Source organism: Vanellus vanellus (assembly GCF_965231255.1).
Source record: "Vanellus vanellus genome assembly, chromosome: 2".
Classification (NCBI taxonomy): Eukaryota; Metazoa; Chordata; class Aves; order Charadriiformes; family Charadriidae; genus Vanellus; species Vanellus vanellus.
In genome coordinates this window covers 86,379,565-86,406,510 of record NC_138906.1, presented here as the reverse complement: position 1 = coordinate 86,406,510, position 26,946 = coordinate 86,379,565, and the positions used below count along the sequence as shown (strand labels likewise).

Below are 26,946 nucleotides of genomic sequence, written 5' to 3'. Positions count from 1 at the left end.
CTAAACAAAGCAAAACAAGCAGAATCTATTGCAGAATCTATTAATCCTAAACAAGATCAAAGAGAATTAATGAAAGAAAAGTATACAGAAAAATCTGATGTAACTCAAGGCTGATAACAGTGTCATCAGTAGATGGAGCGTTTTCTATCAGATTACAGAAATAAATTTATGACTATGAAATTAGGGCCCTCAGCTATCAACCGAGTGGATCCATCAGTGGCAAAACTAACAAGGACTGAGGGATGCTGATTACTGAAAAGCAAAAAATCTTCCCAGGCAGAGCATTGTCTGTCAGCTTACATTAAATAGATAGTTCATTTATAACTGGACTCTCTAAAGAAGATAAAGAAATCAGTGTTGTACAAGATGCACTGAAGTAACTGATAAGCAAAATGTATTTGAGGTTTCAGGTTATTCTCCTGCTGAATTCACAACTGCATGCCTACTCCTGAGACATACTTCTGTGTTTTGCAAGCCGAATTTCTCAGCTATGTTTCCTATTCCAGAGATTACTATTACCATGTATTTCAGAACTGCAATCATCACACTGATAAAGTTATGCAGTAAAGTTTCATATTCTTCCTCCTAGACTTTTTTATATTTTTTCAAAACTGTAGCTATTCTGTTAGTAATTTCTTTGAAAGAAAGTAAGCTATATTTAGAGTGAGTACAGAAAAAGCCACAGTAAATTCATTTAAGTAGGTATATTTACAACCTCTATTTCTAAGTTTTAAATAGATTTTAAAAGTGTTTCTTTAAGGGGGAGAAATCCTGCGTACCTTACTTCATATGCATCTCTAATGAACACTGATCTACCAAAGCCAGAAAGATACAATCTTTTAAATATGTACATTAAAGCACATTTCTACATAAAACAAATAATAAAAGCATCAATCAGATGTACTTCCCAGCATGTGCTCAAGTAAAGTACTCACACAGTTAGAGTCAGATTTAAAACTCACAAGTATGGTAACGGAGAAAAAGAAACTAACCAAAAGAGAGTCTGCAGTTTAGCTGAGGCTCGGCCTGTCCCAAGGGTTACACACTTGATATATGCAGTTTTGGTTAGCACTTCCCTTGAATTCAATTCTGAATGTGACAAGCCTCAGTAAGTCTCATTTAGCATTCCGTCTAATAAGGAAATTGAAGAGAAATTTAACTGAAAATCATGGCATCCAAAGAAAGGAGAAGAAAAATAATCAGTGAAGTTATATCTATTAGTGCAATACTTGTGTATTATTGTAATAGTTCATGATGCTAAGATAGCCTGATTTTAGATCATCTGTACTTTCATTCTGTATTACTAACATATAGCTACCAATCTTTTGCAAAGGGGTTAAATTATACTTGTTGAAAAGGAGTTAAAAAGCAATGTTACAATCATAACTGTGGTATAGGAATCCTGTGTAAGGAAAGATAAAGCAAATGTTTGTACTCTACAAGATTTGTTCTAGGATTAATATTTTCTCTTAAAAATGATAAATGTTAAAATACTTTTTTTTTACTTTGCTTTGTTAAATACTTTGTTTCCATTAAATGTGAAATGTTGTTTTGTAGTTTTCAATAGTATTTTTTGCAATTACTAGAATCCCTTAAAATATATAGAATATAACCTGAACATTTTATATTTCTTCCATTTCTGACAAAATATTAATACAGATAAAGAAATATATGTGCCAATGTACAGTTCTGCCTGCCAGTCAGTTTAATATCCCAAACCTTCCATTCAAAATAAAAGAGGCCAATTCTTGAAACCTAAAAAGGAGGGATCCATTTGTCTCTGAGTTTGCAGGAAACTTAGGACATTTTAGATGTCATATTTGTTCAAAGATATGCCTTACCTTTTGCCTTTCCAATAGTTAGGAAGTATTAAATAGAGTAATGGATGCAACGACAATTCTGTGGAACATAAAACCAAATATACTTTAAGTCTATGTTTCAAAGGCTTTATGGTTTTATGTGTTTGTGAGGCAGAGAAAAAATACTCATTTCTACAACACTTTTAATGAGCCTTCTTACTGCTTGACCAGATTTTACATAATGTGTATTGCCAGGGAGCTTTGTTCTTCCCCAGAGCTTTGCAATCTCATTATTGTTTATAAATCTTCTCATTCAAACAGCTCAATGCATTTCCCAGTGGATGTACCTATAGCTACTAGTCCATTATGTTCTACAAGGGCTCATGCAATGTCTGAGTCCAGATTACAATATTCTTATTGGCCTTGAGCCAATCTGCAAAGGAAAGTAGGTTTAGCTATGCAATTACATTCCAGAAGACTTTTAAATAAATTGTCAACTGAATTCAGAATTCCTACAAGATTCCAGTTGCTGTGTCAGATCAATGTGCACACAATGAGTTGGACAGAAATGAGCTTCCTATTAGTAGTCATATTAAGATATTCTAAGAGTATTCCAGCATATGCTTTCCATATACGTATGTCAGAACATTCAGCTTGGCATCAACACCGACAATTCATTTAACTGGGATGAAGGCAGACTCCACCGTAGCTCAACAACAGCAAGAAACAGCTTAGATTTTGACCATCTGTAATGTAAAAACTGATCTTAAAAGTTTGCACAGGTATAGCTAAAGAAACAGAAGAAAAAAAAAAATGATAGATGTGTATGGAAGCAGCCAAAGGCATGCTAGATTCAATCTTTTTATGTGTTACCTTTTGTTGTTGCCTGCCATGGGAACAATGAAATTCACTTGTGGGATCAAAATCACACAGTTATTGAAACATACATTCAAAAAGGACTGGAGAATAACCCATATATGACAAGAGTACTCTTTTGTCACCCATCTCATTCTTACTCAGTGTTCAATGGAAAGAAATCTTCACTTTTCAATATTCTAGCTGTGCCACCTCTGTGCTTCATCTGAAAACATTGTAAAACTGAAAAATATTGGTGAATCCAAACACTTCCCGAGCTGCCTTCTCCCCATGAATTTGAATACTAACTGGATTTCACTAATAGCTTCTTCACCGAAAATCAACACGATTTTCAAATCAATTATATGCTGAAATGGTACATACTCTGAGGAAACCTGGGTGGATTGTCGTTGACATCAGTGAGTGTGATATTTACAGTTGTTGACCCTGACAGCCCTCCGACCTGCCCAGCCATATCTTTGGCTTGAATGACAACGGAATAATGCTCTCTGGCTTCCCTGTCCATGTTGTGCAAGGCAGTCCTGATGACTCCTGTGATGGAAAGAAAACAAACAAACAAAAGAAAGATCAAGATTAGCTTGTTCTAACAAGAGAAAAGGCTGGGCATAACCTTTATTTTTGGGAAAGGTGGGGCATGGCAGATTTTCTGGAAATGCAAAGCTTTTCTATAATCAATTAGTTGTTTGTGTTTTTTATATATATGTGTGTGTAATTATATATATATAACAATGTCAGTTGCTGCTAAACAACCAACTTGCTTGAGGATATGAAGAAATTAAAATCATATCAATTAAACCATTATACTTATAAATAATTAATTCAACTTATGTAACATTCCTAGCCAAAACATACATTGCAAAAACTCCTGTGTTTTCTCATATATATAACTGTTTAAACAGCTACTTAATAGAAATATTAATGAGTGGGAACTCTTACCCCACTGAATAAGACACAAATTCCTTTTTAAAGAAAAGTTAATTTCTGAATTAAAATGTGACGTACCTCTTAAAACTACCCAAAACCCAAACTTTCTTATTTGACAAATCTCAAAAGTCTATACTTTCTTATTTGATACATGCCAATGATATACGTTTATGTTCATAAATTTGATTTACCTAATACTTGTCTGTAAAGGTAAAGATAAGCTGTTATTGTTTTTACTATAGTACAGAAAGATTAAAATTGAGTGATCCTAAAATTCTATTTATTTTTATCCATCACCATCAGACTTTTTTTTAACATTTAGTCAATTACACATGCAGAAGCAAAGATTATAACAAAGTAGGAACAGTCGACCCTGGGGGCTCAGTTTCATTTATGGGATATTTTTCACTTATGACGATGCCTGTAAATTAGCCCCTGCTAATTTCTTTCATCACAGGCTGACAGAAACCTCATGGAGGTCAATAAAGAGAAATGTCAAGTCTTGTGACAGGGAACCAGTACATGGTGTGGACAGACTAGCTGGGAAGCAGGTTTACAGAAAAGGATCTAGGGGGTCCTCAAGTTGGACATGAGCCAGCAATGTCCCGTTGCAGCAAACAAGGCCAACAAGACTCCCCGTCTGCATTTTGAAAAGCAGTGCCAGCAGGTCAAGGGAGGGGATCCTTCTCCTCTGCTTACCACTGGTGAGGCCACATCTGGAGTGCTGGGTCCAGTTCTGGGCTTACCAGTACATAAAAGACATTGATAGACTGGAGCAAGTTACACAGAAATAAATAAATACCTGAAATGCTAAATTTATTATCATTAAATTTTCAAAACCCTAAATTTTTAGCCTAACTTGGTTTTGGACTCTTAAACTGAGTGGCTGTTACAACTAGTAAGGAAATATACCATAGCATGATCAGATGTTGCTTCTGGGTAAATTTTAAACATATAAAATCCATTAACACAAATCAACTTAAAAAGAGCCTTGTTCTTCTAGACAACCTGCTGTACAGCATGATTCTCAAGGGTTTAGATTCCCACAGTCTCAGATGATGCAAAAAGTAACTTCCAGAACATAACTTTTGTTGTACTTGAAAATCACTTTCTTGGCATTCCTTCAGTAAAACCATTTAGCCATTATTACATACAAACTGGAAATTTTCATGTAGCTTATACCATTGTTTCCATGTTATTCTGAAAACAAATGACACATAAATCGTAGAACTATCCACAAAGAGTATTAGTCTAAAGTATTCATTTGGATTCAGAATCATTTTAACACACTTTTACACTGTAAGTTCCTTTTCATCAGAAATGTAGATTCTGGACAGGCTGGCTAAAAATAGTATACCAGTCTGTTTTAGTTTATCAGTGTTTTTTTCCTTTAAATGACACAGTTAGAAACAGATCTTTTTTCACAAATTTCACCATGATATACTGAAATTAACCATAATTTATACATACTATAACAGAAAGTTATGGGTATTGGAAATTTGGATAAAAGGATCTGATACAACTTAAATAAGCCATTTCAACAAAATCAATATTGTTCACAAAATCTGGTACTACTGTTCTGAAATTTCATTTTGCTGAAAAATAGGAAGATAGAAAGTATTAAAATTAAAAATGTTCTGCTTTGACATTTTTCAAATAAATTGCTTCAGTTTCTCACATTGAAACAAAATTTATTGGATCATTTAATGTTCACGTATATGCATGGAGGGAGTATGGGATTCATTATTTTTTTTTCAAATCCATTTCAATTTGAAACAGACCAAATTTGTCATAGTGGAACATCTGTCTTCTGTGCAATCCTCATAATTACACTAGTCACTTACACTTTTAAACTAATTTAAACAAACAGAAATTCCTCTGAATTACAATTACTTTTCTCTTCCTTTTTGCTTCAAGGGTTATAGTACTGAATCAACACTTGTAGACAGTTAATAAGGATTTGTGGATTACTAATCATTTGATCTCTCCCACTTGCTCAGATTCCTCTTTTCTGAAAACTGAGTAAATGAAAATGGGCAAGTTTTTAATTACAAAAGCTTGTTCCAAAGTTTAGAATAAAAAAAACTGGTGCTAAAAGACAGGAGATAAGGGACGATTTAGTTCTCTCTCTTTTCTTGGCTGCATATACATACATCCATCCTAAAATTACATCATCAGTATGAGGTATGTAACTACTGTGCTGACCCTAATGCTCTATCCTTGTCACTAGCAGCTCCACCAACTGTTCTGGCAGTATAGTACTAAAATCATACATAATTTCAAATTCCTCCAATGAGCCCAAAAGGTGTAAGGAGAACTTTCTTGGTTGCCTTTTCCAATAAGATAATATGAAATGCTCCATCAGTTCCTTTTAAAGTAGGAATTGTCCCTGACTATCTTCAGTACATGTCACAGGGTCTCCTATATCTCTCTCAAGAAGACAGGAAGTTCATATCAAGGAAGACATCTCCCTGTCTAAAATGGTGAGCAAAGAAACTAAAAAAGAAAACTGTCACAGGCTTTTTAAACTTAAACATAGCCTTAATTTTGCCTCATTTTTTTAGGCAACACTGTGACCCTGTTAACTGAGTACTTTTCAGTTCTGTTTCCAATATTTATTCATCTTTACTAAGAAAGTAATGCAAGAAAAAAAAAAATTGCAAGACATAGATATCATTATGGGGACACCCCACCCTTTTTATGGTATTAACTGAAGAATTTTTGTGGAAGTTTGACTGCTTTGTCAAAAATCATGTACAACATATGGAGGTTTAGATCTATTGGAATGGAGCTGAGAAGGATACAGCCCTGGACCTCTGGCCTGCCAAGTTTAGTCATACCTATTTTCATCTTAAAACTGTGTTATGCATTTTTCCAAATGAAAGACTCTCTTAGAAGACCACTTTTTCTTCTAACCTCTTGCCTAACTTTATTCACGTCTAAATCACATGATTTTTTTGTGGTTTTTTTTTTTTTCTTTGACAATTTCTACAGGCACATTTTCCAATTTGAATTTATCTTCCTTGACCATGGATGACCAAAAACCTACTTACATTCCAGATGAGATTTTATGACCACCTTTTGTAATTAGGAGTTTGTTTTGTTTTGTTTTGTTTTTTTCCAGATTACATCACACTGGTGAATCATCTATGACTGACTAATATACTCAGGACATTCTCCTCCAATGACTCTTCCAAATTAATGAGACCAGCATTACTGTAGAATCATAGAATATCACAAGTTGCAAAGGACCCATAAGGATCATTGACCCCAACCCCCTGCTCTTCACAGGACTAACTAAAACTAAACAATATGAATAAGAGCGTTGTGAAGGTAGTCTTACAATTAGTTCTGCAACATGGCCTTTACCGTTGTACTGGTCTTGACTGGGACAGAGTTAATTTTCTTCATAGCAGCTACTACAGGGCTATGTTTTGGATTTGTGCTGAAAACAGTGTTGATAATACAGGGATGTCTTAGTTACTGCTGAGCAGTGCTTACACAGAGTCAAGGGCTTTTCTGCTTCTCACACCACCCCACCCGCGAGTAGGCTGGGAGTGCACAAGAAGCTGGGAGGGGACACAGTGGGACTGCTGACCCCAACTGACCAAAGGGACATCCCACACGATATGACATCATGTTCAGCAATAAAAGCAGGGGGAAGAAGAAGGAAGGGGGGGGAACATTTGGAGTCATGGCATTTATATTCCCAAGTAACTGTTGTGTGATGGAGTCCTGCTTTCCTGGAGATGGCTGGACACCTGCCTGCCAATGGGAAGTAGTGAATTAATTCCTTGATTTTGCTTTGTTTGCATGCATAGCTTTTACTTTACTTATTAAACTATCTCTATATCAACCCATGAGTTTTCTCACTTTTACTCTTTTGATTCTCTCTCCCATCCTACCAGGGGGGAGTAAGCAAGAAGCTCTGTGGTGCTTAGTTGCCACCTGGGGTTACACCACAACGACTATCAGAGGGCTGGAGCACCTCTCCTATGAGGAGAAGCTGAAAGAGTTGGGGCTGTTCAGCCTGGAGAAGAGAAGGCTCCAGGGAGGCCTTATTGCGGCCTTCCAGTACCTGAAGGGGGCCTACAGGAGAGCTGAGGAAGGATATTAGGAAGAAATTTTTCACTTTGAGGGTGGAAAGGCACTGGAACAGGTTGCCCAGAGAAGTCGTGGAAGATCCATCCCTGGAGGCGTTTAAGGCCAGGCTGGACGGGGCTTTGAGCAAGCTGGTCTAGTGGGAGGTGGCCCTGCCTATGACAGCGGGGTTGGAACTCGATGATCTTCAAGGTCCTTTCCAACCTAAACCATTCTATAATTCTATGGTTCTATATAATACTATAAACTTTCATGATGTTCTTCTTGCTCTTGCCCTCAAAGACGTAAGCTTTCTGCTCTGTACTGATAATTCCTTACAACTTCTTGCAATCACAGAATTTATTCACGATGGTCCTGCATTTATCCTCAAAACATCAGATAAAATTGATCGAGAACATTGAGATGTTAAGCTCTGGGAAAAGACTGAGGATACTGTGGATAGCTTCTTTTCTTTCATTTCCTTTTACCCAACGCCTTTGGACTCGAGAAAGCCCTGAAAATAATTTTATTTTTGGCAAGTTTTACTTCCTTCTCTAGTCAGGCTCTCCAAATTCATTCCTGATACTGAAATGCAGTCAATTCCTATTTTTTTTCCCAAGTTTTCTTTAAGATACTTCTATGCTCTGCAGCATCTGACAATGTGTTATGTTGTCTTTTTTAGCATTCTGTGAAGAACCATTTTACTTGCATGTAAGAAGAGCTGCAACAGAAGGCTCAACTGTAAATGAGACTGTAAAAATCAAGACTTTTTAAATAAAGTGCAGAGAAATATTAAGAAAATGTCTGCCACAGCCAAATGCCTAACTATACATTTACCAAAGTTTTTAACTACCTACTTACCTGACAGTCTGGTATACTGGAAGTCATTTATCTTATTATTTATACAAAATAAAAACTTATTTTAGATTCACTAATGACTACAGAATTTTAGCCAGCTTTCTTACAGCCTACTCCTGCATGATGTGTGAATGAAATCTTCCCAGAATAAACCATGGTTCATTTTAACATTTTGAGCTCAAAGATTTTCTAGCTAGTGGGAAAAAAAAAAAAAAAAAGAAAAGAAAACACCTTAATGACAAATTAGTTTGTCATGGGCAAAAGGGAAAATTTCTATTCTTTTGTTGGATCATGAGCCTTGTCACTAGAGATTTTCTGAAGGGCTAGTAGGTCATACTAAATCCCCCATATTCTAGTTTCTTATATATCTGTCTTGTCATGATCACAACTAGTAAATGGTTCAAATATAATTTTAAGTATCTATTTAATAACCAATTAAATGTGTGATTTTACTAATTACTGAGGGAAATAAACTGTTGCAGATGGTAATTTTGATATTATTTTTACTTTGTGAATAAAAGCTCTATTTTTATCACTGCTTTGCTTTAGGATATGTAGTTAGCTTATTTTATTGTAACTTAATATTCTGATTATATTGTATATATTACAATACAGTTCAAAATCTAATATTATTCTACCTTGAAAGAATTAGACACATCCCTTTTAAGAGAAAGAAGTACAGTTTTTGTGGGTTTTGCATTTTAAATCAAATACTGAGCAAGTGCAAGTCAGCAGATGCAGTTCTTTTTCTTAAAACTTCAAAATAAACTTCAAATTTACAACTCTTAATAGATTTCACTTGGCTTTGTGATTTAGTTCAAAATCTAATTTTAAAAATATGTGCAATAGAGAAATTTTGGTCATACTCCGTGTTCTGAATGCTTCTATAACATAGATGTTTTTAATCTAGGCCTTTGAAGCAGATCTGCTTTACATAACTAACATCATTATACATTTCGTTCCTTTACAGGGACATCACTTGACACTTCATGGCTAAAAGTCAAAGCACTAGAAATTACAATTAATGGTCAATTTTCTTCTGTGGTCATGATTATAGTACTTAAAAGACACTCTGCCCTTTCTTAAGGAAAATTATCATTGAAATAAAGAATCCAACATTGAAACACAACTGCTGTAATAAAATAGACACTGCTGAAAAATAAGTATATTTTTAAAAGAAAGTAGTAAAGGTTTTTTTAAAAAGCTCAGTTAGAATAGTGTTCATTTGGTATTAAAAGAAGTGGAGGGTTAAGCAGATTGATTATATTACAATGGATACCCCCAGGAAAACAAAAAAATACAACCCATCTACTCAATTTACTATTGGTAAATAAAGCCTTCTCAAAAATCTTGATGAGTAGCAGTATGAATTTATAAAATGAAGAAGTCTTGTGCTGAAGCCTCCCAAATTAAGGAATTTGAAGAAAGCTTCACTGAATGAGTGGAAAATACACCAATTTTTGTGACAATTGCATGGATGCCAAATGTAATCATAGCACCTTCTACTGTTTTCATAATGTAAAGCATATTCAAATGAATTAAATTAAGAATTTGTTGCCATGCTGCCTCCCAGAAAGCAGACAAGAAACTCTAATCTGCCATATGCATTTACTGCAAATCAAAGGAATATCTGTTATAGAAATACCATAGCAAGTGGCCACCCTATTTGAGCAGGAAGCAGTCATTTTTTCTCTTGCCAATAGTTAAAGCATACATATATGGATGTCAGGTTTGCCACCTCTGTTTCAGTTAGTATGGTTCACAGTTTTTTAAAGTACATTTTTCCTCAGTCTCTTGGAGGCTTGTTTAATCAGCAGGACACTATTATCAGGGAAGTTTTTCCACTGGTGTTGTACTTGTCCCATTGTTTTCAGATTGCTGCTACTTCCAAATCACTATGCTATGGAAGAGATATTTTCTGGATTTATTGGCAGTGAATTGTTGTTTTATTCCACTGTGATTGCTGTCATTCCTGTAAACATCAACTTCTCACTTTGGCCCAAACACCTGCATCAAACTTTTCAGAAAATGAAACATTTAAACAAAACTGACTTTTTTTGGTGCAGATCTCATTATCTAATCACAACCTAAACTCTTTTATCTAACCTATGTTCAGTGTGGCTTTATACGGCTGTAAAGGTACAGATGTCTTCTCATTTGTTCTTTCGAGCTGTGTAGATGTGTGTCTGTTGTCTGAGGATCACTGTTCAGGTGGGACCATAAACCTGAGTTTATACGTACAACTCCAGTGGTATCTGGCAGGTTGTATGGCTGCATCTTGAAGTACTGTGTATAAATACCTTTTTTTCTGCTTTTAAAAGTAGCAGAGAAGAGTTAATCATGGTGATTAAAATAGTTGTCAGACTGTAGTACAGACAGGATGGAAATACATATATTTTAACAGAAACAGTCAGTGGAAACAGAACAGAATGATGTGCTTCTATCATAGTAACGTTAAAGTAAAATACAGAGTCATTAGATTAAGTTGGGTCCGGCAAGACATACAGCATCAGTTCTTCAAACATTTTCTAGTCAAAGAAAACCAGTTTACATAACCCTCTACACAAAGCAGGCATGAGCTGGACTATAAGAAAACAAGTGCTCTTCAGCTTCCAAAAATATTTTCAGATTCTCTAAAAGAAGTCAGTGAGGGGGAGCCTCCATTTGGTAGCCTGAGTTGGGCAGCAGAGTCACTGGAAGTCAGAAACCTGGCTGTTTCTTTTCCTATTTAACAAAGCAATATTTTTTTCCAAACACATTATATGACATAACACCTAATTTGATTTTGTAATCATTCAAATCCTCAAAATTTAGACTTTTTTTAAGCAACAATCCTCCCCTCGGAAAGAAATCTAAGCGTAGCTTAGATTTTTAGTATGGTTAGCCAACCTTATACATCCACAGTCAAAACACATTCTTTCAAAAAATTAAGATATTCTAGCTTAATAGTGAATTGTTTATCTAATGTTCAAAGCCAGATGGGACCACCAGACCTTCCGCAGAACTCAGGCCATTAACTGAACTAGTGCTATACTGAACCTAGCTGTTTGATTTTTGGCTAAAGCACATCCTCCTTGAACTGAAGTGATCAAGAGGTAGAAAATACTACTTGTTTCCTTGACTGAATATTCCAGTCATTAATCATAAAGTCAAAGGTCTGTCCTTTATTTGGTAGTGTGCACTTTCAATTTCAAACCACTGACTCTTGTTACCCTCTTTCAGACCATTAGTTCCTAGTATTTTTCCTTTTAAAGGTACTGCTATTTTCTCATAAAGCAAACCTTTCTGATAAACTAAATAGCAAAAAACTTCACTGTAAAGCCTTTTCTCCCACTCATAACTTGTAGTGGTTTTTGCTCCTTTTAACTTTCCAAAATTTTTTAAAAATACCAGAAATGAAATTAATATTGATATTTCAACAATGCTACCTCTCCTCCCAGTACCAACCTCTGATGTAAATTTAACTTCCCTAATCTTTTACAATAGATAAAGAATCTATTTAAGGGTTGTACTGGGCTTTCTTTGGCCCATTACTGCTTTGGGAACTCATTTGGAGCTGCTTTGCTCTTAGTTTACATAGTTATGGTTGTCCTGGATACAGTCCCACCCTCCTCAGTTGCAATTGTAGGATTTGGCATTTATTGCATTGAGTGGCACAGGTTATCAAACAATCTGGGTTATTTTGACAGAATGCTCACCTTCAAGAAATTCTTGCTCACCTTCTCTATTTATTTTTTTTTTCCTGAAAGTTGCCAGCTTCATGTTACAGATTTCATTTTGCTTGGCCTTTCAGAAAACTGACACACATTTACATTCTGCAGATTTCCTTATCTACTTCTTTAATCAGGGAGAATCTATCACCCTTCCTAGTTCCTTCTAGTTCTCCATTAATCTAATCTTCCTTCTAGAAGAGTTAACATTCCAGGGTGGAAAATAGGAAAATTTTGCCATTTTTTTTAATGAGAAGATTCTGAAAAGAGTTCACAAAGGGGCTAATTCCTCAATTTTCAGACATCATTTATCAATATGCTATGTCTAGAAAATGTGCTAGTTGTTTCTTTTGAAGTATAAATTACACATAAGTTCCTATGAATTTTTAGATGGCAAAATAGTTAAATACTTTTTCAAGCAAATCCCTTATCTGAGTGGTTTTGACCTCTCCTAAAATTGCTTCTCCATTATTGAAGATTTTTATTTTTTTTCTACATAGAACTGTTGGAGATGAGGTATGAATACTTGAAGTATTGAAGTATTAAAATTGAATATAGCTATGAAACATATCTAGATACAGATATACATGACTAACAGATAACTTAATACTGCTTAGCTATTGAGGACTTCTCCATAACAGATTATTTGTCAGGTAGGCAAGCAGAGGAACCAAGCAAATTATGTGAGTGTGAAGACAAGGCATGGGAAAAAAATACTGGAAGGGCAGAAATTACTCATTAAGTGTGATTTCGTCAGTTATAAACTTCTTATAGGTGTATTTAATCCCTGGTGAGAAGTAACAACCTTATGACATGAGATGAACAAAACAATCAAGTAAAAAGGGGATGCATTTAGAAACCCCTGAACATAGCAGATGGGAATTAAGTACAGGAATCTTCTCAAAGGAAATCCCATTTGACAAGAAAGCTTAAAACTATCTGAAAACTAACTACTTATGTTCACAAGCTTGGAAATACCACTGTCTTAAAATAGAAAAAGTGTTGACTGCCAATATCAAACCCCGCTTCTCGTAATGTCGTTCACCTTCTGGCCTACATAAAAAGGTATTTAATCTATAGTTTGAATGAAAATGACAAAATAATAGACAGCTGAAAGTCAAAGCTGCTAATATTTCACTCATAATCCAAACCTTCCTTCATAATGGAAGGAAAAATAAAGATGAAGCCACATACTTGACTTCGTATTTCTCATTTGCTCTTATTAGATTAGACTTTTATGCAAATTAAATTTAACTTTTTGGTTTTTTAATAAGTTCATGATAATGTATCCAAATCATTGGAGATAATTAACACAGTTGCCCATTATGGTGAATAATACTGTGGTTCCTTTTCAAAGCAGATCATCTTGGTAAGAGAGACAATGATTACAGGAATGAAAACAAAAAACTTTCAAATAGGGTCAAAATGGTGTCCGGCTAATTAAAAAACTGAATGCAACATACAATCTTGGAAAAACTCCACATTCAGACAAAATTTCTTGTGCTAATTTAATTACAACCGACAGATAGGGTCTAGACATATAATTCAGATTATCTATTAGCAAGAAATCTTGCTCTGCCAACAGACCAAGTATTTACATGGTGGTTGTGTTCTTTTCTCCCCGCGATACTTACTCATTACATACCCATGAGCATTCCACTTCACTGCAAAGTGTCATTGACCCACGTGTAACACGTTAAGGTCCTTATAGTAGTATAGCATAACTTATAAGTAATTGTTATAAGTTAGAGTGCAATCTTACTCAGTATTTAAGTATGCTTGTTTGTAAAGTGCAAATGAAATACAACGAGACCGGTGTCAATATGGAAATTTGAAACAATTTTTTCATGTATCCTACCATTGTGATTTCATTTGGGATAGAGTTAACTTTCTTAACAGCAGCTGGTATAGTGCTATGTTTTGGATTTGGGATGGGCTGCTAGTAAGAAAGTTAACTCTATCCCAGCTGAAACCACGACACCTAGGTACTTGAATTATGATGAAACTGTTTCTGCTTAATGTGTTATGATAGTGACCATGCAAGCTAATGTGTGTTCAAAGCAAAATCATGAAATTCAACAATCAGCAAAATACTATCAGCAAAAATTCTTCATTTTGGAAGTTGCTTTAGTGCTAGTTTTAGTATATCAGAGTGTAAATATATATATGTATATGTGTTACAACAACTACCTTACAAATATTATTAATTGGTTTCCTTACAGGTCTTTGAATGAGAAATCCTAGAAACAAAATATTATTGTAATATTTTCTGGAAAAAAAAAAAAATTTAACAAACAAAAATCTATAAATTCATTGAATGTTTAGTACTTGCAACAAAATCCCAATCTATTCTCACAATGAAAAGTATTAGTTCAAATTCTGCATAGGAGAAAAAATGTCTAAGTGTACTCTGGCTAAAGAGAATACTAAGGAACCACAGTAGATCACAAATTGAAAATGTGTCTGTGGTAGCATTAAGTGTACCACAGTTTTCATAACTGACACACACAAAAAGATGATGTTACATAAATAAAATTTAAAGAAATCCTATAATAAAACTTCTGACATATGCGTTCACAAACGCTATTTTGCTTCTTAGACCCAACACCCACAAAACCTTTGTCTATTAGGTGACATAATAGTTAGCTATTGACTTCTGTTGAGATTCAATCAGGATTTATTGACCTGGGAGTTAGATATTGATCTAGTCAGAGAAAAGATAACTCTCAACCTAGAGGTACAATAAATCTTACAGTTGGTTGAAAACAGAAGTCTGTGTTGTTCCATTGTTACAGATGCAATGCTATCAAGAAAATGACTACTGAATTAGTGAATTGGTATAGCTTCTTGAAAAGCTCACACTACAATAAACTAAAAAGCATCACAGTAAGGTCACACAAACATAAAATATGACCACTCCATGATAGGACACAATTTTATAAAGTTGTTTCTCTTTTTGATTTGACTGAATACATTATTCTGCAAGGTGGTCAGCCTCTGCTTGGACATTATTAGTATTGAATGCTTCTTGGTTTGAAACCGAAACTTGCCTGCATTTGAAACAATTCTGAATTTAGGAAAAGCTCACATTTGAAAATTCAAGGGCTGACTCTTAAAAGCTCTTACTGGAGCAAAACTTAATTATGAATAACTCCACCTATGTTTTGTCATCAGCCTTGGGAAAACCAGGACTTCATCACAGATCCCACCCACAGTCAGGAAAGGAACACAAGTTTATGAACCAAGTCACAGGTGTCACAATTTTATACACCTTTTCATTACAAAATTCTACACTGGGTACTTTAAAAAAGGAAAAAAAAAATAAAATCAACAGATTCTCTTTCCTTTCCCCTTCCTAGCTATCATTCTCATCTACAATCATTGAAAAATGCAAGAATAGCTTTTGTTCTGTACCTTCAGGTTTCTAATTTTCATTGACAAAATAAGGAAACGTATCAACTTAGAACTTGATTTCCTTGATCAATCAGCAACCAGCTTAATAAACTACAGTAATCTACATGACCTCTTCTGATGAACACAATATTTATATAGTTGCATAACAAATGTACAAATGCACTCAAGAACAGTTTAAACTAAAACACACAAATTTGACTAAAGACTAAGTGAGCCTGTGTAACTGGCATCTTTCAAGTGCCTCAGACTTTTATACAATTTGGTTATGTACTGGCAACATAACATACTGTGATATTTCAAACCTGCATTGAATCATTTTTAGTTGTTTAAATCTACGAAATTTCCACATGGAATTTTTTACTGACTGGAATGACATGCCAAAATATTTTAGGATATTATTGAAAGAAAATATTGAAAAACTGCATGACCAAAGATGAAGAGTTGAAATACAGATTTTTTTACAGATAGAAATATTGCAAAAATGTAAAATGTAAAAAATGAAGTAAAAATGCTTGCAAAATTCCACCTAGCTTTTTAAATAAGGTTTTCCTAAAAATATTTTTCCAGTTTACTTGTCTCGATGATTAATTTTTGATCTACACAGGGTGTTAAAAGAGACCAACATAGAGCTTTTTCCCTTCTCTAGCGTTCTATCAAGTGCAAATATTTGGCTTATGCGGGCCTAGAATGAATCAAAAAAGTGGACTTCAGGACCCTCTCTTCTTTCTAAAGCACATAAAATTTTCTGAAATTATTTCTATGTTCTAGATTTCATATTAAAAAATCATAGTAGGAAAGCATAGACAAAAGATAATAAGACTACATCGATTTACAATTTGGTACAAAGAGTCAATGATTGTTTACCAAATCTATGTTCTAACTAATAATGTGAAGGTTCCTTCAAACTTATTGAAATGAAGCTCTGAAATGGTCACCAAAAAATAAACTTTCAATAAAACCAAGCAAGGCTGCCTTCCTTACCATGGTTGACCTTACTGTTACTGTACCTTTTGAATATGAATGACAAATAAAAAAATTATTCACTCTTCTGTTAACATTTAGGAGGAGTAAGAGTGCTTTTAAAAGTGCATAAGGAAGTAGGCTGCCTATTTAAAACCCAGACCTTTGCTTTATTAAGTACCTATCCCAAGGCTAAATTATTATTCTTGACTTAATTGTTCTTGAATGCTACCTCATGGGCTATATAAAAGTCCTTAATTTCTAATTATTATGACAAGATAAAACAGAGATTCAGTTTTCAATCTGAATTTCTTTCACCATTTTTCTTAAACTAAATGAAACACAGAAACTTATTATTTTCACACTGTTTTCTTTGTATATGCCTGTAGAAGAAGTCTTTCCTCTAAATTTAATCTAAAATAGTAAGCATTTCTTTGTTTTCTCAGTTTTCTATATCTCCAGAATGACCTGAGGTAATAAGAAACAGGATATCTAAAGCAATTTATATGTACCTACATATATAGTAACTGATACGTAAACAGAAAAAGAACGTTTCATCTCATGTACCAGGCAAGAACCTATAAAAATCCCTGGCATCAGGCCAGCCATAGGGAATTGTAATCAGAGTGGACAGGAGCTTTTCCTGTGCAGAAAATGTAGCAATTATAGCTTGCCACGTTTGGAACTGTCGAGTGTTTTTCGCGTCCACTCTTCTTAAGATCTTCTATAAGTATATATGTGATGAAGGTGAGCAGGAGCTTACGTTGTTGATTTGGATCTGGTATAAATCCACATGCTTCGAAGAAAGATAATGAAGCTATGCTGATTTACATTGGTAAAGAATCTTATCTTTTATTTTTAGGCAAAAAGCTTCTTACCATGATTAGGGCTAAGTTGTCAATCTGGTTGATGAGTTTTCATTCTGCAGGTGTTAATGTAAGGGGAGCTTGTAGCAGGGAAGACTGTCTTATATGAGCAAGGTTGCTGTTACAGCTCCTGAGAATCTGGTCAATAATTACACTTTTTTTATACCATAATGTTTCTAAAATCAAACCTGAAAAATGAATACATTTGTGAATCTGTGTGTTAAGATCAGGAATAGGAAACCCAGACTGCATGCCCATTTGCCCATTTGCTTCCTCTTAGGAACAGGCAATTCAATTCAAATCTCTCTACCTCTACTTCCAATCCACATTTCCTTTCATGTTTAAATTTCAGACTGTCCAGAGTCTTTTACTATCTTGTCTTACTGCAGAAGGCCCTGCATAAAACTGAAGCCTGTTATCTGCTACAGGCACAAGATGGTGCTCCAATATACCACAAGCAGTAATTATAGAAAGACTTTATAAGCAATGTATTTCTGCTAATGAAACTCTGGTGGAGAAATTTAGAACTGCATCTCCGGAGATAAGCTGTAAGTAAACTAACAGTGGGAGTGTAACTGAAAGAAAAATTTGATTCCCTAAAGCTCAGCTATTGTAAATTAACCCAAACATTGAAAATTAAATAGGTCTGAGTCAGGAAATACCTACAAAGAACAATAGATTTCCTGGAGCTAGTACAGCTATTTGCAAAACTTCGGTGTTGTAACTCTCAGGAAAGTGAAAATTAAAATGAAATGTATGTTTTAAGGTATTTCATATTTGAATAAATGATACGGCCATTTTCTACTATATTTGAGTAGCTCTGCTGGTTATGTTAGAAAACTTAACTTCCAATATACAATTGACCAGAAACTGGCAATGGTGCATAGTAGCTGCTTTAGCACCAGTAGAGGTTGCCTATTTATGTCAACAGTATCTTCTTAATTTTGATTAGAACTACTTGCACACTTGTAAAACTCACTTTTAGAGAGGAACATTTTTCTGTATATAGGACAATTGCCAACTTGACCTCAGAGGATATATTATCCTAATAAATTCTTTTTAATGCTTTCAAAGATTTAGTAAAAAGTTGTATTCTGATTGTTAGAAGTCTGAACAGTAAACCTTAAAAACATATTTTGACATGCATAAAACTTTCACATGGTGATCCATAACAGTAACAGAATATCACTTAGGGTTTTTTTATGAACTATGTTGCAGAAGCCATTTACAGAAAGATTGGAGAACAGACTTTTATTACCCTTTTTAAAAGATGTCATTTATCAAATGGGCAATGACACATATATCCTCAGAATCTTAAGATAATTTAATGGTTTACACATATATAGTTTTCAAAGAATACAGCTTATCATTGTGCTTCAAACAAATTAATTTTTTTTTCAAGAACAAAGGTATTAAAGGTTTCTAAACGCTGTCTCAAAGCATTAAATCTTCTATTTTTGGTTTCATTCTGAAAAAAAAAAAAAACCTAGCAAAATAATTTTCTTTACACAATAGCAAGACGATATAGATAAAAGGTGTAATTTTCAAACGTACATGCCTGGAAACAGTAATTTAAAAACATGGCCTGCAATTAAGTGTGCCCACTTATCCCTGAGAAGTCATACTTAACACTGGACAATGATATTTCAAAATATAGACTTCATCATTAGTTGTATATAAAAAACTGATCTGCAGAAGAATACAAAGGACATGTTTAAAGATTCAGTCTTGCTATGTAAAACAGGGGAAAGTGATTAGCCTTGCTAAACCCTACAGTTGAAAATGGGAGAAACAGGGGTTCCATCATTTATTATGTCATATCTTGGATAATGTTACCACACATTAACTATTGATAATTTATGGCTGCATAAATAATATTGACAAAATGGTTAGCAGTACATTTAGGATTACAGTCCAAACAGACCAGTGGTGGCGTATCATTTGGCACTGAGTCCATCCTCCCCATCAGTGCCAGGTGAGAATCATAAACTGGGACTCCCCTGCCCTGAGGACTGAATGGATGCCCATGGCACACCGAGTGCTTCACAGCGCACTAGATGAACTGACGAGTTGCTGCAGGTGCTTCTGGGCCAGAGCTCCTTCCAGTATTTACGTGCAGTACACTCATAATGCACAGCAAATACTTGGCGAAGATTGGAAAGCAGCCCTGGCCAGCTGATTCCAGAGCAACCCCTTTGACCCATAGCTATTGTCCCTTTGCATTTTCAAGCTCTAGAAAGGTGCTGCTCAGAGTATGACTGCTGCAGTTCATACACAGAATACCATTACATCTTGATTTCAGGAGAGGTGCTACACTTTAGAGTCCAGAGACACACAATGTCTTCCCTTGCAAAATCTGTGGCTGCAGCTCTGTGCATTTTACAAGTTCTCACTATTTGTTTGAGCTTTACATATCTAACACAGAAGGAACGTTTTTTAAAGTCATCCTAATTCCACATAAGCGTTCCTAGAGACATTTTTAAAAGCTATTTCTAGCAAAGGACTGAAGACATGTCTGGGTATGACAATCCTGCACAGACACCATAAATTCTCATAAATCTGTCAAAATGTAATTTTTGATTTTCTTTTGTAAGACTATTGTTGTTATAAAGGCATAAAAGAAGAATGACTTGTCAGCACCTGGGATTTGTGAATTAAATCTATATTCTACAATGGCACAAAGAGCATCATGGTAATTATAGATCTGTTTACTGAGTTTACTGAGTGCAATATTCAAAGGGACATGCCGAGTGAACAGTAAGAAAATTTATGAAGAACTTAACCTTCTCTCAAACTCCAAAAAAAGAGTTTATTTTTTTCTCAACCTGCATATAATATCTTAAAGGCTGAATTCCAGAGCTTTATTTTAGTCTTCCCATGAAGAATGATCCACAGACTGGAGTCCCATTTCTGCATGTTGCACTATGAAGGACTCAAATCTGAAGTAAAAGAACATTTCCTAGTTACCTGTAGATGCATGGCTATCAGTTTTCCAAAAAGTCGAAGTTACACACACAAACTATTCTACCAGTATTCCTCTGTAACCACCAGCCAAAACTTCCACTTTTGCTTTCAGAAATGTTTCAGAGCCCTAGTGGATCTTCCCATTAAGCTACTTCCAGCCTCACATCTCCTTAAAACTGTGTTCTGATCGTCTAGCTATTGCCAATGCAGAACATAATAATGTGAAGGTTATCTGCCTCTAAAGATTGCTCTCCATGGAAGGACCATTGTGGTCTCTGACACTAAACATTAACTCTTTGCACAAAAGCATGCCAATCTTATTTCTCAGTGTATACTTGGAGAACGAACACAATTCCCAAAAGCCGGACATCAAAAGAGAACCTCCAACATGAAATATAACAAATAATCTAGATCATTCAACTAGGATTGCAATGTAAAGATGCTTCTTATGTAATTTTATCTTAAACAGTCTTCAGAAATAATTGCTTGAAACAGTTCGGAAAAACATCAACAACTGTGGTAGTCACACTGTCTGACAGGGTTTGGTATAGCAGCGCAGGCACTAAGTAGCATAAAATGCAAACACTGCACACTTGAAGACTGAAGGCAAACTGCTTGACAAGTCCTCCATATAGATACAATCTAGTCCTTTGCAAAGGGACTTCAGAAAACCTGTATCATAGAATTGTGTCAGCAACTTTTGCATTCTTTGTATTCTTTTTCTTTAAGTAAATTCTTTTTTTTTTTCTTTTTAAATGCCAGCCTTGCAATTATAACCTTAAGTTTGAAAGCTATGCAACAGTTTTTTTGACTTGTGCCTCATTATTAAGGCTACACGTTCTCTGGAGGAAATATAATCTATTTTTAATGGTGCAAAATGGAAAACAAAACAATACTTCATTATGCTATGCATACATTTTAATGGATAGTACCAATGAAATGATGCTGTCTGATGTTCTAGAAGTGCTTAAGAATTTCCACAAACTTTCAATGTCCTTCAGCTTTTCTCTGAGCAATTCTAAATAATAAAGGGTCACCTGCGAACAGCTTATTCAGGAACACAGCACATCTCAAGAAATCCACTGAAATATTCTGCAACACTTTAGTATAGATTTTTCTTCACATAAGAACTCATATTTAGATTATTTAAACACTGCACCAGGTCAACAACTGTGAATATTTCTGCGTTGTTAAAAGGACCACTTTTTCTTGTTTGTTTTCTTCTGTGGTTACCTATCTCAGTTTGCAGCATGGTGATGTTCCCACTTCCCTGCTTATGAACAATACAGTGAGCTTAGTACCATGACCTTGTTTGAGCAACAGGAATACTGGGTATAGCATACAGTGCAAGAGTTATCAATAACTCGTCCAAAAAGGACTCATCCAAAAAAAAGGAAAGGGAAAGAAAATACGAGAAGCATATTCCATGCTCCTTTCACGCTGTGTATGCACGTGTGTGTGTGTGCCTATGTTCAATTCCTTCCTCCCTGATTTTGAATTGTGGAAAGAAGGATCATAAAAGGAACACATTTATCATTTATCTAGCCTCCATTTTTCAAATTAACATAGATGAGAATCTTACATTGAAACACTGAAAAAAATGCTGCAAGACTAAACCAAAACCTTAGAAAAAAAGGAACAGATTTATTATCGAGGCTGCCATCCATCCTGTTTTTTTTTCCAGGTATGTTCTGCATACCTGTCTGAAATTTTATGCAGATGGGTTTTAAGAATTCTGTGTAACTTCCAGACACACAGCAAATCTAACCAGCTGATGCTTCCAATGGGATGTCCCATACATCGCACTTTGGATTTGCTACAGGTGTACTACACAGACAATAAGTACCTACACAGCCAGTTTCATGCATTCAGGGAGTAAAGAGACCTTCCACTGCACATTAAGTCTTTACATGCTCCATAGTTTGGTGCATCCTGAAAGTAATGAACCTACTGACCGTACTCAGAGCAACTACAGTTTGTATATGAAGGTGTCTTGACACAGATGAACATATATTTCTGGAAATGTAAGATGGAAACATGAGACCCCTTCTTCCACTGAGTGAACTCTGTTTTTACTATCTCCTAGTGTTTCTATGTTTTGTTCTTTACCTACTTTTCCCAGCAATCCATTCAGCCCATTCATCCAAAGGCAGCTCAGGAGCAAGCATGTTCACTCCAGGCTAGGCTAATTCTGCATCTCAAGAGAACACTCATTCAGTCACATCAACAACTCTGGGTTATTTTTTGTCTGCTATGTAACAGATTTTAAAAATAGAAAAGTTTGAGTTTTACATTTTTTAAAGAAACAGAATACGTTTTCCAGAAAAAAAAAAGTTTCACTTTTCCTATGAGCTAAGGAGTGAGTATGCCACCATGAAAATCATTGCAGCAGCAATGAAAATAATACAGTCTCTATCAGCCGCCCTCCAGCCTATTTACCAGCCTCAGTTATTCTTTAATCTCTACGTGGATACAATCTACAAGAATATCAGTTTCAAACACCACGTCTTATGGCCATAAATAGATCTGCCCGAGTATAAAGTCAAAGAATCAGAGAGAAACAAGTCTTCCTGTCCTAAGGAAGGATAAACTATATTTGAAACATTATTGACACATTTGTCTAACACATTTTAAAGACATTAAGAAAGTTGGCATTTCTTAACCAGGCAAACTATTCCAGGCCTTTAACAATCCCATCATATTTTTCCCTAATGACTAGCCTGAATCTTTCTAGCTACAGTACAAATTCATTGTTTCTTGTTCTATCTAACATACCAATGAAATTTAGTGAGCTACAGATGGGCCAGAATACACATCACTGACTATAAATATTTTTTTGTTTTATTTATTTATTTATTTTTATTTATTTAAGCAGACATTCAGCTACTTCATTTATAATCAGAACCCAAGTTGAAGACAAGTATCTTAATAAGAAATTTATGTACAAACATGCTATTGTAGGATAGTGATTTAATGCAAAGAAAGGCTAATTTGATATCTTATTTTGCAGTGTGCCAGCTATAACTATATTCCACCCTTTTCATAGTGGTGTTAACTGACAAGTGTTAACTGTACCACACACTCTATTCTCACATACAGCTGTTGAGAAACACTGAAATAATTTTCCGGATCATTAGGTGCATTCCCCACCTAAAAGACTGAGATGCTGATAATAACACAGTGATAATTCAAACAAGTACACGCAGGTGCAAACCTGTCAAATGGCAAAATATTGCAAGGATAATGGGTTTTCAGTCACCACTTATAATCCTGTACTTGAATGCAATGTTTGTGTTCCGTGTATATTTCTCCTGTGCAGCTGGGATATTATTGCCCCACAGTAACAGAGTATTTTCAGAGCCAAAAGAAGGAAACCAAATTCTAGTTAAATGAACAGACTTCAGAGAGGAATTCTGCAGGGAAAGGAAGGAGGAGTCATCATATTTTTCAAAGCTAAATGATATGGTTTATCCGATATAAACCATATGACTATGTTTACATGTGTAAACGAATATGGAACTCAACTAGAAATGACAATCATTTGTTTCATGAGTTTCGTAATTCATCTGTAAAACATCATAAGCATTATTTTGCAACAGATACCACAGCAAGAGAAATGCTGAAAATGTTATGAAAAAGCCTTAGTTTGTGACTTCCAAAACAATCCCTCCAATGTGTAAATTAAAAAAAAAAAAGAAAAAAAAAGAATTGTTCTGAGTGACTGTAGCCATAACATCCTTGTTTGGTACTATGGTTTCCACTGCCCAGCAAAAAAGGACCTGGGGGTGTTGGTCGGCAGCTGGCTGAATATGAGCCAGCAGTGATTGTCCAGGTGGCCAAGAAAGCCAATAGCATCCTGGCCTGTATCAGAAATAGCGTGGTCAGCAGGACTACAGAACTGATTGTCCCCCTGTACTCTGCACTGGTGAGGCCCCACTTTGAATACTGTGTTCAGTTTTGGGCCCCTCACTAGAAGAAAGATATTGAGGTGCTGGAGTGTGTCCAAAGAAGAGCAACAAAGCTGGTGAAGGGTCTAGAGCCCAAGTCTTGTGAGGAGCGGCTGAGGGAACTTGTTTAGCCTGGAGAAAAGGAGGCTGAGGGGAGAGGAGGTTGTAGAGAGGTGGGGGTTGGTCTCTTCTCCCAAGTAGCAAGTGATAGGATGAGAGGAAGTGGCCTCAAGTTGTGCCAGGGGAGGTTTAGATTGGATATTCAGAAAAATTTCTTCACCAAAAGGGTTAACAGGCACTGGAAGAGGCTGCCCAGGGAAGTGGTTGGGTTGCAGGCCCTGAAGGTATTTAAAAGTGTAGATGTGGCACTTAGGGACATTGTTTAGTGGTGGACTTAGCCCTGTTAGGTTAATAGTTGGACTTGATGATCTTAAGGGTCTTTTCCAACCTAAGCGATTCTATGATTCCTTGTATATTTGTTTCATTAAACTCTGTGCTATTTAGAAGAAGCACAGCTAAACAGTGCTACAAAAGAAGAGCTGGGTGTCAGTTCAATGCTGCAATTCCTAAGCTTGTCTTGCATCCATCACATCATTTTACTATTTTTTCTAAGCCTTGTGTTTAGAGCCTACAGAAAATCTTGAGCCACAACAGAAACTGGTTACAATTTCAGCATAATCCTCCATACCCAACAGATGAGTCCAAGTATCCAAGTATTCTGTATTTTCCAAAGAAAATATATATTACTTGTAGGAAAGAAGCAAAAGAACTGCAATTTGTTTCAACATACAGGACAAAACATCTCACTTCTGTACAGCAGTTTGTGCTCTGAACTGGCAAGCTGATACTGCGCATCTTAAAAGTGAAAACTCGTCAGTTACAAAGATTTTTAATCACAATTTTACACTGACTGGGTTGACAAAATGTAAAATGCTGTACAAATCTTTGAAAACTAAAATAAGTAGTGAAGTTGCTCATTTTGATTGGAGAGATTCCTCCTTCTAAGTAAGCAGTTTTTAATTTGTGGATTCACATATCATTTGTAAGACATGTTATCTTTCCTGATTTCATTTATTATCTTACACGAAATCAGGAAAGATAAAATGCCTGAAGAATAAATTTGAACAAACGTATTCAAAATCTCTGAGTTAAGGAGGAAAAAAAGAGGAAACAAAGTCAGTCAAGCAGAGATGCTTTATACTGAATTGGTATTATACAGGTCCAAGGACTTGTCTATCTTGAAAATTTCATCCATAAAATGTTCCAAAAAATACTGGCCTATTTCTAGGGAATACTGTAAAGCTTAAATGAAAAAAAAAAAAAAATCTGAGATACCCAGTCTTATGCTTTATATAGTATGTGTTGCAATAAAATTCCTTTCCTTAGGAAATACGATATTAATTCCTGTTCCTTAAACCATAATCACAAAATGGAAATGGAGCTGTCTTCTTTTCTGTCCAATTTCATTATCTTCTGTTCAGTGGAAAACCTGAAGTTTGCCCCCAGACATGGAAGAGATTCAATCTCCCTTTCTCTTAAAAACTTCAAATTTGTTCTCAACTATGGAAGTTGTTTGCATGATGATACTAGTTAGATATGTTGAAAGTCGTGTATCATAGTACCATTTACAGTTAGTTATTCCTTATCAGTACTTCAGTTACTGATAGCATTCTTTCACGAACATGGAAGGGACATGTAAAATAGGTGTCTGACTAAGACTCTTGACATTATTTCTGACATATCTCAAATACATTTTGAAAATGTTTTTCTTTGTCTGTAGAAGTTTGAAATAGCAAAATATTTCCCCATTCACTGTCAGGATGAATGTAAAATAACCTCAAGAATCTTTATGAAAAAAGATTCTGAAGATTGCTGATATTGAAGATGTCAAAGTTCTTTTAATTTGAGTTTAATTCCCATTTATAAATATAAAAATAAAATGTATTCCAAATACCTTTTATAAAAAATAAAACTGACCCATCTGTATGAAGTGTTTTAATTTCAGTTATCCAGGACTTTTCAACAAGAATATATTTTCTAAAAGAATCATGGTCAGCTGTCATGGAAAACTGTATATATTCAAGAGAATGAGGGGGACCTTTTTCAGTCACAAAATTCTTATTTCTGTATCTCGATGACTTTGTGAGAAAAACATGCATGCGTTTAACTAAAATGCTTGAGCATTGCAATCTCCTGCCAGAGGTGACTGTTGGCAGCTTTACAGTAGTTTTTATAGCTAGTAGAGAACGCTGGCTTGAAAAACTGTTCAATCATCATTCCTGTCTTTCAGGCTGGCTGCCTAGAAGGTGGTAGATTAACTTTATATTGTTAAAGTTATTTTTTTGTTAAAAGCCTTTTACAGCATAGCCCCTAGCTATCTGTCAGACTTCCTTCTTGAGTTGTGTCCTGAGAAGCGACTATGCTTATATAAACTTGCTCTTTACAGAGCATAGCTAAATCTCCTACTTTAAAACAGGTGATTTTATCTGTGCTGCCATATTTGCTTAGGTTTATCACTCCTATGACTTCCATTTCCACTCACCCTTCC

General features: G+C 35.2%; 1 protein-coding gene across 2 annotated transcripts in view; it reads right to left on the bottom strand.

The window, feature by feature from the left end:
- CDH18 (cadherin 18) overlaps positions 1–26,946 on the bottom strand; it is a gene marked incomplete at its 5' end in the record, with an annotated part of 181,999 nt that overhangs the window by 68,770 nt on the left and 86,283 nt on the right. For both annotated transcript variants that reach the window (XM_082499635.1, XM_082499636.1), the window contains one exon: positions 3,039–3,206. In XM_082499635.1, coding sequence (XP_082355761.1) covers positions 3,039–3,206 — 168 coding nt within the window. The remainder of the gene's footprint in view (positions 1–3,038; positions 3,207–26,946) is intronic.